We start from the raw sequence: 13,890 nt of genomic DNA on the forward strand, positions 1-13,890 counted from the left end.
TTCAAGCAAATTTACTTGTGTGAAGTGCAGAAACAGTAATAATGACAGTATGTTTTCCTCCTTGGAGAGGCTTTAGTAGCAGTTGAAAGCATCACAGATTATTTTAATGGAGCTGATTCACATATGAATGAAAACCTCTACTTAGAGCAGGAACACTTTTGTACCATATTGCCAAATCTATACTTTTTTTTTTATTCCTAAAAATAGGCAAAAGATACAGCCTGATTTTATTGAACTACAGTATTCAATGAGGATGGAGGCAAGACATCAACTCCTGCATGAGCAAAAGAAATTCTTTACAATATGCATGTATTATCACAGCGAAGGGGAATATTTTACACCTTGCGAATCAAATGCTTGTTTGTTGACTGGTGTCCCAGCAGCCACCGCTACAGCCATCTTAGAGAATATAATTATTTCTTTCTAGGATGGGATTAGAAATATCCTGTGCCTCGTTTCCCCACTGCAAAGCTGAAGCTGAAGGGGTCACCTTCAAATACTTGGCTTCTGCACCGCATCCAGTGGGTCAGCGCAACCATTCTAGGCTCAGCACAGAATAAAGTGACGACAGCTTAATCTTGTCACGTTTAGGAACATCCCTTTTACCACAGTGAGTGGTGGCTTTTTTGGTAATGTCACGCTGACCTAGAACATCTGATTTTCTGTTTGTTGCAGTATTTTGTAATTACAACATGTTAGTATGGTCTTTGATCTAGTACTGACACCTTTGCCTTCCCATACTGTTCACCACTGGCACTTCCCCCAAACTTTTACATTAGTACTTAAAACATAAACACATGCATATGTGTATATATATATATAAAAAATAATGGGAGAGAGACAGATAAGCACGCACAAGAAAATATGGCACGGGTAGCTCATTTATTCCTCACGTTCCCTATGTTGGATTAGAGGTGATATGTTAGCAATGGAGAGCATACAAGCACGACCTGGGGGTGCTGCACTGTTTTCCATAACAAGATATGCTTCTGCATGAAGGAGAACAGCCTCATGGTTAGGCAGTTTCTGGCTTTACCGCAGCCCATTTATTGTACAGCCAAGTTAGCTAGGTGATACATAGAAGGAAATGAAATGACTCAGCTTTCACTTCCATGAAAAAGCAGAAGGGTCCCTGCACTGTGACATAAAGAGAAGATATTTCACCTGCTTGTTTTTGCTCAGGGATCAGTAGGTAGGGATACCTCCAGGGAGAGTTCAGAAAGACCTCTGGTGCTGCTGAAGTCTGCCACTAGATATTTTGAAGCCTTCTTTTGACTTTTAAGCAGAAGAGGCCAAAGGGAGATTACCCAATGTCTACAAAACAAGAGGACCCAGCAGATGTCATAGAATCACTTTGAGGTCACTGGGAGGGAATGAACAGCGTGACTTTTATGTCCAGGTGGGTACTTTCTACTGGGGACTGATGAAGTGTTATGAGCTTTCTGTCTCTGTAATTTGAGGCTGTTAGGACCCATGTATGGCATTTTTTAAGGTGAGTTCACATTAAAAGACCAAAGGTTTCCTGGAAATGTGAGTTCTGTTACTGGCAAAGTTTCATCTTCCTGGAATGGCAGACAGTGCCCCTGCTCTTCGCAAGGACTGTTTGATATGCATTTGGATTTTGACATAAACTTTCCCTTCCAGCCTAAGCTCATCAATAAAAGATGTGTGACTATGTCAGTGAAACGTTCACACCCTGTGAAGGTCACCGGCTACTGCGCCTTGTGCAAAAGTAGGGGTTCACACTGGTTTTCTGTACTTTAATTCCTTATGCTATAATACTGTGTTGATTTGCAATAGTAAAGAATTACTGTAGGACCTGACTCTGCCATACTTACATTCACAAGGAATAAAAAAAGCAAAGAAAAATCTCAACCACAACCACCCTTTCAGCTAATGCCTCGGGACAGAGAGGCATCTAATCCATATTTTAACTGTGAAAAGAAAAGGCATTTGGAAAGCTTTCACTCGCTTAGAAACAAATGCTAGTTCTCCTTACAATTAACCACAGGTGTTGTTTTTTTTTTTTTCCTAAGCAACAACGTCAGAAACAACTTAAATCTATAGAAATATATTTTGGCTATGAAACACCGCACAGAGCTTAGTCACTACAATTAAAGCCATGCTATTTACTTGTCACACTATTTACATTTCCAGTCAGAATAAAGAAGCAGGCAGGTGCTGCAGCAAGGCTAAGACTATGGAGATGAAATTTCCCATGTGTAAATGTACATAAAAGTAAACTGGTTTCAGCCACTGTGCTGGTAGGACTCTCACAAGATACCAAAGAAGCTGGAGGGACCTCTACTAGATGGTATTTATGAAGTCCGAACGTGAACGTACCTTGGCAATGCCTGGGATTGCTCTGGGGTCACACTGTGAAGTCCACTCCTACAGCTCTGCTCTGAGCCCCGTGGTGGCTCCAGGACAGCAAATGCAGAGGCTTTTCTACAAATAAATCAGAGGAGAGAAGTGATGTTGCTTGGGAAGGCAATGGGGTGAAGCCCCTCTGGTATGACTTTGCTGTCTCACCCCCTGCTGCATGGGGAAACACACTCTATGGCACTGGAGACAAGGCAAACTGGGATCACCATGGCATGGGATGGTCATGCCAAGCAGAAATGTCCATTTTCAAACACCGTGAAAGAAGTGTTGAGAGGGCCACCTCACACTGGATTAGTGTTGGTCCCGAATGACACTATAGGTCAGCGTGAAGGGATGGTTTTGCTTTTCAAATGGCATTCTGAGGCTGGTCATCCCCATTCTATGAGAAAGTGCAGCACTAAAAAAAAAGCAATAATATCTCCCAACCCCAACCATGCTCTCCCCACAAACTGTCCACAAATACAGGGCACAGAAAGGTGGCTTTGATCTGTGAGAAAACATGGCTGAAACTGTGGACAAGAGGACAAAATGTGACTTACCACTACCATCCCATTCATCCCCACTTTTGGATAGCCCCTGACCCAAAATGGTTTCTGCTGGCCCACAGAACAGTCTCCTTCAGACCAACACAAGGTGCTGCCATCACAAGGGCAGGCACTGGTGCTCCTTGCTGTCCCACAGCAGCTCCCTCACCCTGCTCCCTCCTCATGATGAAGACACAGCACTGAGAAGAGGTAAGCATAGCTCATGTGATGTCTGGCAAAGTTGGATGCTTAAGGTTGTGTTTAAAACCTTTAAAATTAGTGTTTATAAGAAGACCCATCACCTACTGTCAAAATCCCTTTCAGGCATCAAAAATGAGGGGCTGTGAAGTGACAGATCTGCTTGTCAGAGGCTCCATAGCAGCCGGGGTATGCTAAGCTGGAGCTGACAAGCATGGGGCAATGCCTTCTTAACCCACTTCAGTAAAGGTTTGCGGAAGGATGTGCACGCAGCAGAAGAGAATAATCTTTATGTATGGAAAGCTTGGTGACCCTGATGTATGGCTGCCACAAGACTGTCATCAGTGTGGTTTGTTCCTCTGAATTCCCAGGAAATCTACTAGTGCTAAATCTTGTCAAGAAAGATGCTTTGTTTTCACAAGTAACCTCAGCCCTGTGATGCTGTTACAATATCTTGTGAGGATCGATGTTATCTGGCATAGCCAAGCCAGCACTTGCAGCTCAATTCTCATTTTAGAAGTTCCTTACGAGTAGCAAAAGGTACCATAACGCAAAAACAGCATCAAAACGAGCCCCTTCCAAGAGTCCATGCGGGCAACAGGGACACGGCGTTACTTTTCCCAGCCTTCTGACAGGGAGATTTATTTGGAGTGTGGTCAGGTAGCCTTGTGCAGATCGCTTTTTGGGAGCACGGGGAGCAGCCTCACCCTGCCCACTTTGGGAAACAGCAGGGCCGGAAGATGTTACACACAGCACGTTCCTCTCTTCCCTGGGTTGCAGGCGCCATCTCTTGGCAACTGCTGAAACTTGAGCTGTTTTATTTCGGACGGACAGCTCACCTTATGATGTTACTGCCTCCTTCCACAGTGACAATATCCAAACAGTCAGAAAGAGCAACCCCGTCTCTGTGGATATTTGGTATGTGATTCCTATTTTCCTGCCTAACAGTTTATAACATGAACTCCCACAGGACCTTTACCTCCTGTCTGCAAGCTTTGCAACCTGGCATACCACCGTGCAACCATACAGAAAGCAAGGTTTTGGTGTGCCCCAGGAGTTTTTTAAAATGTTTATTGTGGCTGCAGTGATGTATCAGTTAAGGGGCTGCCAGCTGGTCCAGACAACAGCAACATTTTGCATCCTCCAGCTGGACCCCTCACCTTGTTCTTCACTGTCCCACACCTAGACCAGCATGCAGGAGCCCTGCTTGCATGTACTTGCCAGCTCTGCAGTCACCTGCAAGAGAGGAGAAAGAACTGAAGTTTGGCAAGCCCAGGGCAGGTGACTGTCTCATGCATAGTGTTGGGTGGTGGGAGATGCCCTACCTGAGCAACACAGTACAGTGGTGGCGAGTTCGCTGGGCAGCATGTGGAGGCAAAATCAGCTCTCTGGTCTGTCAGCTGTGTCAGCAGCTCGGGGCTAGCATCTGGCCTGGTCTGCCTGATGCTGTCCCTCAGCCTGCAATTTGGGGCCAGAGAGGAGAATGTGTCAGTGTGTGTGGAGGGCTTCTGCAAGGACTCTGGTGCATTTTACCTCCAAACCACAGTGCACTGCCAAAATTTCATGACATGGTTTGCGGGAAAATCTTCCCTGATGCCACGGGAGAAGTTAAGCTCATACAGACAGATTTCAGGCGCAAAAGCTTGGCTAAATTAAGCATGCATTTCCGGGGGCATCAGCAGAGGGGGAGGAGCCTTTACCTCTTCTTGAAGTCAAGGAAATTCAGCTCAGTGTACTGTCCACAGAGCTGGTCGGTCTTTTCCAGGAAGGCAGGCAGCTCTGTTCCCATTTGCTGTCGCTGTGTGGCACAAGAGAGGGCAATTTCCATAACCAGGACCATACATACATAGGTTTTGTGGGGATGCAGGAGATGGAGAGGGAGGCAGTGGACAATGTCACGGAAGTTTATGTTGTGTAAAACAAAAGGCACCCCTCCCAGCTACCTTGCCGTCAAGGCAGCTGGAAGCATCCTTGGCAGAGCAGCACTCCTTGATGACATTTTCAGAGGCATCATACAGCTTGCCAAGAAAGACATCAGGGACATTGGTGTGCCTCCGTGCCAGCTCAAACATGTACCTGCAGCATGGCAGGAAAAACAAGTTAATATTTAGCACTGGCTGTTCCCATCAAAGCCGCCAGCTCTTGGATGCAGCAGCAATGTACAGCCTGCACTTCTAAAACCTTCTCCTCGTAGCACATGGTTCTCTTTAGGCTACCATGAGAAAAGTTCAAATAATAATTAAATTACGTAATGAAGAGAAGGAGTAAGGAAACTAGTTGCAGTGAGTACGGACCTTCTGGTGTGGAGGGCCCCGTTATCATCACACAATTGCTTGTTGGTTGGCTTCTGAAGTTCAGGCAGTTTGGGGGCCACAGCTGGTTGCAGGGAAGAGATGCAGAAGTAGTTTTGCATGACATTTTTTCCTTCACAGCAGTCAGCAAACCTTTTGTCTTTGGCTGACAGTGTGGCGCAGATCTTTGTGGTGTGCTCCGACAACTGCAGAGGGAGGAGGAGAGGAAATACAGTTTGGTGTCCTGCTCAGGGAGCCTCCCAGACCTAAGGTGGCTCAGGACTGTTCTACCTTCTGCTGAATGCAGTCTTCAGCCACTGAGTCACAGCACTGTGAGAACATCTCAGCCGCATCCTCTGCCAGAGGGGAAAGGTCCTCAAATGAAGCACTCGGTATCTTCTGGGCAAGCATGGTCAGGTAGCTGGGGAGACACAAAGCATAGAGGGGATCAGCCCATCTGTTCCACAAACTTGAGTAGAGACCATAACATGTCTAGTATTTTTGTATCTGTGCTTTTGCCCTTCACACACACTGTGCAGCACCCAAGCACTCCTTGGGTACAGACCAACCAGCCTTATTCTGAGGAGGTAATCTCCATCTTTGCTGGAATGCATTTTGGTGAAAACCAGAAAGGAAATAGGAAATAGGAAAGCATTCCCCATCTAACTGATATAAAGAGCAGAAAACACTTTATCCCCTTTTTACCTGAACTTCATTTTGTCCTTCCCATATGCTGCCAAGCGGGAGCAAGCTCTGTTCGACATCAAAGTGAGTAGGGAAAGAGTTTTTCTTTGCAGTTTCTGCAAAAAGAAGAATATGTAGCAGTAGAGCGGATGGTAGGGTGGAGATATCCTTCAGGAAAAATGGATACCTCTCCACAGGCAAGGTAAAAAATACCGTACTTGGCAAGTTGCTGCTTGGCTATGCTGTGAGCAGCCCTGTAATTCAGCCTCCTTTTACTACTGGCTGCAAAAGGCAACAACAGTTCTTCTCATGCTGGGTTTTGAAGCTACTGAGAGTTTCATGAAAATTGTCCCACCACCATCTGGGTGGATTTCCCACCAACTTCACATGTATTTGGAAATTCAGCATGGTGATCAGCAATTTAACTTGAAAATCCCCAATACCGAGAACAAAAGTAGACGAAAACCTCCTAGAAATAACCAGCAGCTTCACGCTGCTTGGTTGAAGATGAGTGGGGCCAGGCTGAGCCACCCTTGGCTGTGGGCATCCGTAGGGTAAATGAGCAAAAGGGAAAAGCAGGCCGTGGGGAGCACACTCACCTCCTTCAGGAAGCAGACAGTGGGCGATGGGGATATGCAGCAGGTGGAGACCATGGAGAGGAAGTTCCTGGTGGAGCCCAAGAGCACGGGCAAGGGCGCCTGGCCGTAGCTACTGACATACTCGTGCAGGAACCTGTGTCAGAGGCAACCCTCAGACACTCCAGGAGGAGGTGCTCAGTTGCAGACGTGTTATTTGGGAATGTTATAGCTATGCTGGGGATGTCAGCCCTGCAGGAACCTTCCTGTGCTGCTGGCTTCATGTACCAATCCATCAACCCACCTGATAGCCCCTCTCTAGCCACTTATATGGCCACCTCCATCTCTCATTCATTTTGTATAATCCTGTCCTTGGGGCCTACACAAATGCAAAATACACTAACATTTAGTTTGGATGTACCAGTAGCCCCAGAAAGGGGCTGGCCAGGAGCCAAGGCAGTTGCTTCTGCTTCAGACAGCGGCGCAGGGGCAAGATGGGGAGAGAAATGTGCAGTGGTGTGAGCTACAGGGATTATCACTCCTTGCCCCTGTGCATAGCTGCAGCAATCAATACGGTGTTTTTATAACCAAAGCACTTTTACAAAGTGGCATGGTTACTCCTGGCGGAGAGCTTGATGGCCCTCAGTGACAGAGGTGCATATCTCACTCCACCCCAGAAAGAAAAGGATAGGCTTTAAGATAAACATCAAGAACCCTTCCAGATTACTTTCCAATTTTCAGCTACTGTTTTCCGAACTTTGACCAGCTTGTGTGTACCCTGGCTTGGCATCACAGCAAGACCGAGCACTTTTTCCAGCCCAGCTCAGCCTGCTGGCCCTTACCTGTCAGCAAAGTCCTTCGGGTCCTTCTTGAATGCCTCACAGAGTTCCTCATTGGAAGGCTCAACATAGTGGGGCAGCTGACGTGGTGGGTGCTCTAGGGCAGCCAGGCACAGCTTCTGCTCCAGGCCTTGGTGAAGGCAGCAGGCGGCTGTCCCCGGATGGGCAGGGAAAGGCGAGTCGGGGCTGCAGGACTTGGCTGACAGGGCTGAAGACTGTGGGAAGGGAGGATGCTGTTTGCCCAGGGCTGGAGAACACTCGCCCGAATCAAATGCATCCACAGTTTTAGAGACCACCGGCTGGTTGTTGTCAACATACCCCAGTATCGTAGCAGGAAGGGTCAACACCATCCGCACAGCAGGTCTCTGCCAGTGAGACCATCTCATGCACGAGGTGGCTGATCTCCTCGAAGGTAGCATTGGAGAACTTCCTGCTGTTCATGATGAGGGTCCTGGGAGCAAAAATGACAAGAGGATGAACTCAGTGCATTTCCTAAAAGCCTACATCAAGATCAGCCTGAGGAAACACAGTCTAACAAAACCACCTTCAAGAACCAGTGGCACATTCTGAAAAAGCATTGCCAGGCTGGAGGTGGCTGGTCTTTGCCTGGAGCAGGCCTCGGGTGTGCGTTAGCTCTTCGTTATTTGACCGTATAGCTGTTCTGTGGAATTCAACCACAAAGGAAGCCTTTCTCCAGTACACAGGCCCATTAAAGCAATAGGAGCCCTCATTTGCAGGGAATGAATAAATGAGCAAATAGATCTGCCTGTTTCTAAGGTATTGTTTAATTCTGAGGAGATCTATGTGCTAAGTTTCTTAGGAGGGTAAATACTGTAGGAGGCACCTACATGGCTCGGAAGTCATCCTTCCCCATGGTCTTGAACTCTTGGCAGACTTTGTCACGAACATATGGTCTACCTGTAAACATGGAAAAAGGAAGATCTGGGGTCAGTTCACCAATTCTGCTTAAGTGGATGCCTCCGTCCCAGTGACCTTTCTTACTGCAGAAAAATAACCAAAAAACAGTACTGCTCAGCTCCATTGAATCTACTGTAGAAAATAGCTCATGTCCTTCTCTTTTTGCAAGGAAAAACTATTATTAAATACTTTATGACAAGGAGTTGTGATGGTGTTACTCTTCCTCCCATAAGCTTACCCAGAGAAGTTTATACCATGTCTACGTTTTATTCTCACTTCTCATTTCTTTTCTGAACAGCTGTATATAAGGATGTAAATCTTGCTCTATTCCTTGCTTTAAGGTTGCCTTTTCTTATGCGACGGCTTCTCCCCTCATGTCAGACCTATCATGTATTAGGGAAGCAGCTGTGGTACCCTGACTGTGCTGCTGCAGTTTGCATCCAAAGAAAGGGTGAGATGGAAAATTCCTCCCTGTAGTTGGGAGAGCTGAGGGAAAAGCACACTTGCCCCTTGTCCACTTTGTATGGGTGAAACAGGCAGTGTCGGTTCTTATCTGGAGCTGTGCAGGTCAGGAGCAGGTGGCAGTAAACATATCCCCAGACACTCTTGCATTCCTTGGAAATAGTATTGACTTTTGACTGCAAAAGGCATCGTTTAGACTTTGATACCAGCAAAGTAAACACTGATACCCTGCTGGCCTCTCTGCTGCAACTTTAATGCGATTCTCATAAGGCCTTTTGTAGCAGAAAGATCTCCCTTGTTCCCTTAGGGGTTCCAGTCAAAGCTGCATTCTCCTGTCTGTATCTCTCGTGCTGCTGCAAATCACTGCACTTTTGCAGTGTGTCAGCCCCTGCCTCCACCAGTGTGGTGCAGGGTCATTTTACCCAAACCACGGGGTTATATACTGATATATCAGCCAAGGGTCAAACTGCTTCAGAAAGAGGAAAGAAAAAAAAAAGTAATTTTACAAGGTTGCAATAGGAAAAGAAAAAAAAATGATAAGTTTAAGAAAGTAAACGCTGAGGGTCCAGCATGAAATCAGAGGCCATTTTGGGAGGGATTTATCTGCTGGCAACCAAGCAAAGCTCCAGGAACAGAAAAGCAGGAGAGAGCTGTGTGGCTAAACATAACAGCTGCAAATTCTGGCAATTCTGCAGAGAAGACTGCATCTCTGAAGCAGGGAGGGTTGAAGAGGAGCAGTCAACACTCTGTTGCGATGGTTTAGAATTTTGCTGCTGTTGTTACTGGGAAGCTGGTCTCTGAAAGGCGAGGAAACCCACAGGCTATCCTCACATGGACATCAGTCTGTCCTGCTGTGGGTGTCAGCGTTTTGAATTCCTTTTCACTTCCATAATCCAGCAGTGAAAATGTATGTTTGGGCAGGGTTTTGGGGGCAGATCTATGCTTCCCTACATTGTTGAGCAGAGAGCACAACGCTAGGTGCTCAATTCACTTGTCTCCATGTAGAAAAAGAACCGGGGATGGTAAAACCTCATTTTTGAACTTCTTTATAAGCTCAAAACAATTAGTATGTTAATACGTACGGTATCACAGACCCTACTTAGTACGGGGCAGTAAATCCATCTCAGCCACAGCAGTACAAGGATTTTGAGAGTAAGCACTCTTACCTCGGTGTTCGGCGTGAGTTGCTACAGAAAGCAGCAGCAGGAAGGTAACAGCCGCCTTCATGGTGTGGTGGAGCCACAGCAGAGCGTGGTCACTACCACTGCTTTTCCTCTCCGTGCAAAAAAAGCAGCAGTGGGAAACCCAGCCCAGCATTTATATGGAGCTCCTGTGTGTCACTGGATGAATTATTAATCCTGGCTGCAGAGCAGGGGGCGAGCATCCTTGGCCCAGTGCGCCAGCACATCCGATTTGGGACTGATTTTAATAATTAACTCAGGGAAAACAGTAGCACATTGCTATAGGACCCCACATAGGATTTTCCTGCCCTGCATCAGTGCAAAAGGAGATGCAGAGAGAAAGCACCCCATGCACCCTACAAGCGCTAAGGATCATGTTGTAAGCATCTTTGTGAGGACAGAGGTGGCTCTTCTGGAAATTAGTGATTGGTGGGTGTCAGCCCTGGGAAGACAGATGGCTTGCACCATGGCTGGGAAATGCAGCAAAACGCAAAGACTTTTTCCCTGCAAGATGTGCCATGGAAGCAAATATGCCAGCTGACATGCTATGTAGGATGGTGACAGTCTTCTTAGATGTGCAGAATAATAACATAACAAAACGTGATGTAGCTTGGCTACTCAGAAGGATTCATGACCTTTACAGAGCTGAGGAGTGTTTGATTACCATTCATCTGTGGAAGACACCTGGATAATAGGCTATTTTGGTATAAACAGTGATGGTCTGTCTCTTCTGTGACTACCCTATGTGATTCAGGCTGTAATTTTCCCATGGCACACTGCTGAATTACCACCTATTCTCTCAGTTCTCAAGAAAAATAAGAAAAACATGGAAATCTGCTAAAAATAGCTTTAGAATAATTGCTCGTGAACCCTGCTGATGAGGGGTGCTTCACAGTTTACTCTCCAGTGCTAAGCAAGGAAGAAGTGGTCAACAGCTGAGCTCTTCCCCAGACAAGCAAGATGAACATTCATCTGCCCACAGAAAGCCATAAATGAATCCGACAAGCAACAACAGTCGTGTACACTGCCTGGTGCAGCAGCATTTCAGGGGCTCTGTAGCTCCAGTTCACTCATTCGGAGACTGTGTTTGGAGCCAAAACAAGTTGGGAAATTACCCAATCTACACTCTAGCTAGTGAGTCTCTATTTAACAGCATTTTTTTGATAATTTATTTGCTTAGAAATGTGCTTTTGAAAAGGAAATTGATTGGAAATACTGCATGAAACTCTGGATGAAGCATTGGGATGAGCTATTTGGTGGCATGTTGAGGCAAACCCTCTCATTTTGCTTCTTTAGGGACACTTGAGTAGTGGAAACTAACAGCTACCCCACTGCATCACTACCTGATGCTACCACATTACAAACAGCCACATTCTTATCTGTGAGGGTACACTTCAGAAGGTGCAGAAGTGGAGGCTGACATGGCACAGTACAAGCAAGCCCAGAAGCCCAAGTGTGGCCACCAGCAGAGGGGTGGAAATCCAACTGCTTCAAGGAACATGGCAAAAGGCAGACTCAAAAAAAAAAAAAAAAAGTGGCCAGGTAAAAGCGTGGTACATGAGCAGAAGTGTTGATAAGCTGTGTGGAGAAGAAAGATCTGGGGGTGCTGGTCGAAACTCAACTGACCATGAGCCAAGAAGACCAATTGCAGCCTGGTTTGTACCAGAAATTGTGTAGCCAGCAGAACCAGGGAGGTGATCATCCCCCTAAATTCAGCTCTGCAGAGGCCCCACCTTGACTAATGTGTTGTTTTGGTCCCCTCAGTCCAAGAAAGACATTGAGGTCCTGGAATGGTTTCAGAAAAGGGCAGTGAAGCTGTGAAGGGTTTGCGGCACAAGTCTTATGGGGAGTGTCTGAGGGAACTGGGATTGTTCAGTCTAGAGAAGAGGAGGCTCAGGAGAGACATTATGGCTCTCAACAACTGCCTGAAAGGAGGTTGTGTTAAGGCAGAGGTTGGCCTCTTCTCCCAGGTAACATGAATAGAACAAGAGATAAAGGCTTTAAGTTGTGCAAGGAGAGGTCCAGGTTGGATATAATATATGTTGGATAGGGTAGTAATGCATTGAAACAGACTGTTGAGGGAGATGGTGGAGTCACCATACCAGGAGGTGTTTAAAGTAAAGGGTAGATGTAGCACCTAGAGACATAAGTTTAGTGGGCAGCACTGGTAGTAGGGGATGGTTGGACTAGGTGATCTAAGAAATCTTTTCTAACTTTGAAAATTCCATGAAATTTTCCAACAGAGGAACAGTGGCAGTGAGGTCATTGTGGTAACAAGGGGAGCTCACAATTCTGTGTCCTGCAGGCCAAAAATACGGGCTGCAGAAGACCCCAAGAAAGAAGTCAGGCCAGTAATTTGGCTCCCAGCACACTGACAGCTTCCCTGCTCAGTGACTACTACTGGACAGGATCTGATGCTTCAGTGCTCCCTCTACCAAAAAAAAAAAAAAAAAAAAAACAGGGCCACCCACAGGGTGTGATCCTGCCAATGAAATCCTGAAAGCATCCTTGTCTTGTCTCACTGCTGGAATGGTGGTGGTAGAAAAGGGCTGTGAGGTGGTAGGGAGATGGGCAAAGAGGGTATATGGTAGAGTTGAGTATGGGAACTGGGGTGCACAGAGCTCCCCCAAAGCTGCCCAGGAAGCAAGAAACTAAGGAAGGTGATGCTGAGCCAGGATGAAGCATTCAGGAGCTGTGTGTCCACCCCTGTGCATGGGCATGTGGCAGTAGCTCATCCCAAAGGTACTTCTCCATCATCAAGCATAAAGAAAGGCATGATCGTGGTCTCAGTGACAATGGGGGGGATAAGAGGGGGTCAGGTGGCTGATCCAGTACTTGGGATGCTGAGGGAGATGCTGCCAGCATCTCTGTCCTTGTGAGCTCATAGGGAGAATTCCCCCATCACCAGGGTGACAGGGTCCCCACTATGTGCTCAACAAAGGAACTTCTTCCCAGCATCTTTCCGGAGCATCAGACCCATCAGTGTCTGGGGAGCTGGGGGGCTGAGTGGATCCAAGGATGGTGAGGGCCCGGCGGGGGCACAGCAGACAGCACAGGGGGCACTCCAGGCGCCTGGGCAGAGTGCCCCCCAGCCGCAGGAACAAGAGGAATCGGAGGTTTGCCAACACGCCACTGAGCAAGAAAAAAGGTGACAGTAAATGAGTTTATTATATTGGCCAGTGTAATTGTAATTGTAATTAGCTACATGCTTAATGCTCCCCACTGAGCAGGGTACACACGCGTCTGTGTCACCTACTACTACTGGAAAAAGAGATGAACGCTGCTGACTGCCTTTCTACCACCATGCTCCGCTGGGAAAAACAAAGCCAGTCCTCACAGCATCATAAGAACAGGACCAAGATCAACACCATCAATGACAGCAACACCAAGATCAACATCGTCTGCAGCCCCTCACCTGTCCACTCAGCCTCATCAGAGACCACCTCCCAATAAACTCCCTAAGATGCAGCCAGAATGTGATGTGATGTGGGGAATGAGATGTGGGATGTGGGATATGGGATGTGACTGTAGCAATGTGTAGCCACAAAAGAGACACCCCAGCCAAGCCACTCACTCTATGCCACATCTCAGTCACAGGTGGAGTCCAGAGGGCAAAAATCCTCATTTTTAGATTAAATCCCCTTTCCCCTCATGTGGAGGCATTGAAGGAAGCACTGTGACTGACAGCTATTACTCTAACTCCAGCATTTCATAATGGCATTATTACAAGTTGAATTTGTATAAAACAATAGGTATATAAAAGGTACATGAAGAAAAATAATCACATACGAAGCAAGAACTTCTGTATTCATTAAATCAGCTCCCACTATTAT

General features: G+C 46.7%; 2 protein-coding genes across 8 annotated transcripts in view; one reads left to right on the top strand and one right to left on the bottom strand.

Annotated features, from left to right (window-relative positions):
- Positions 1–10,168, bottom strand: part of GC (GC vitamin D binding protein) — a 43,818-nt gene extending 33,650 nt beyond the window's left edge. For 6 of the 7 annotated variants that reach the window (XR_005859116.2, XR_005859112.2, XR_005859114.2 and 3 more), the window contains exons 1-13: positions 10,043–10,168; positions 8,345–8,414; positions 7,815–7,947; positions 7,500–7,711; positions 6,682–6,814; positions 6,104–6,198; positions 5,690–5,819; positions 5,402–5,604; positions 5,051–5,183; positions 4,808–4,905; positions 4,433–4,565; positions 4,268–4,343; positions 2,344–2,448 (exon numbers count right to left, since the gene is read on the bottom strand). Coding sequence is in view for 1 of the 7 variants with exons in the window: in NM_204882.2 (NP_990213.1) it covers positions 4,290–4,343; positions 4,433–4,565; positions 4,808–4,905; positions 5,051–5,183; positions 5,402–5,604; positions 5,690–5,819; positions 6,104–6,198; positions 6,682–6,814; positions 7,500–7,711; positions 7,815–7,947; positions 8,345–8,414; positions 10,043–10,103 (1,455 nt within the window). In the remaining 6 variants the exon portion in view is untranslated. Of the gene's footprint in view, positions 1–2,343; positions 2,449–4,145; positions 4,344–4,432; positions 4,566–4,807; positions 4,906–5,050; positions 5,184–5,401; positions 5,605–5,689; positions 5,820–6,103; positions 6,199–6,681; positions 6,815–7,499; positions 7,712–7,814; positions 7,948–8,344; positions 8,415–10,042 lie in introns of those variants that run through there. The other variant, NM_204882.2, reaches the window with a different exon arrangement.
- A 1,796-nt stretch (positions 10,169–11,964) lies between these two features.
- On the top strand, positions 11,965–13,532 carry LOC100858497. Its single transcript, XM_040700472.2, has 4 exons — positions 11,965–12,027; positions 12,301–12,404; positions 12,945–13,205; positions 13,288–13,532. The coding sequence occupies exons 1-4, from the start codon at positions 11,965–11,967 to the stop codon at positions 13,508–13,510; spliced, it is 651 nt and encodes a 216-aa protein (XP_040556406.1). The 3' UTR covers positions 13,511–13,532.
- The last annotated feature ends 358 nt before the right edge of the window (positions 13,533–13,890 follow it).

Source organism: Gallus gallus, chromosome 4 (assembly GCF_016699485.2).
Source record: "Gallus gallus isolate bGalGal1 chromosome 4, bGalGal1.mat.broiler.GRCg7b, whole genome shotgun sequence".
Lineage (NCBI taxonomy): Eukaryota > Metazoa > Chordata > Aves > Galliformes > Phasianidae > Gallus > Gallus gallus.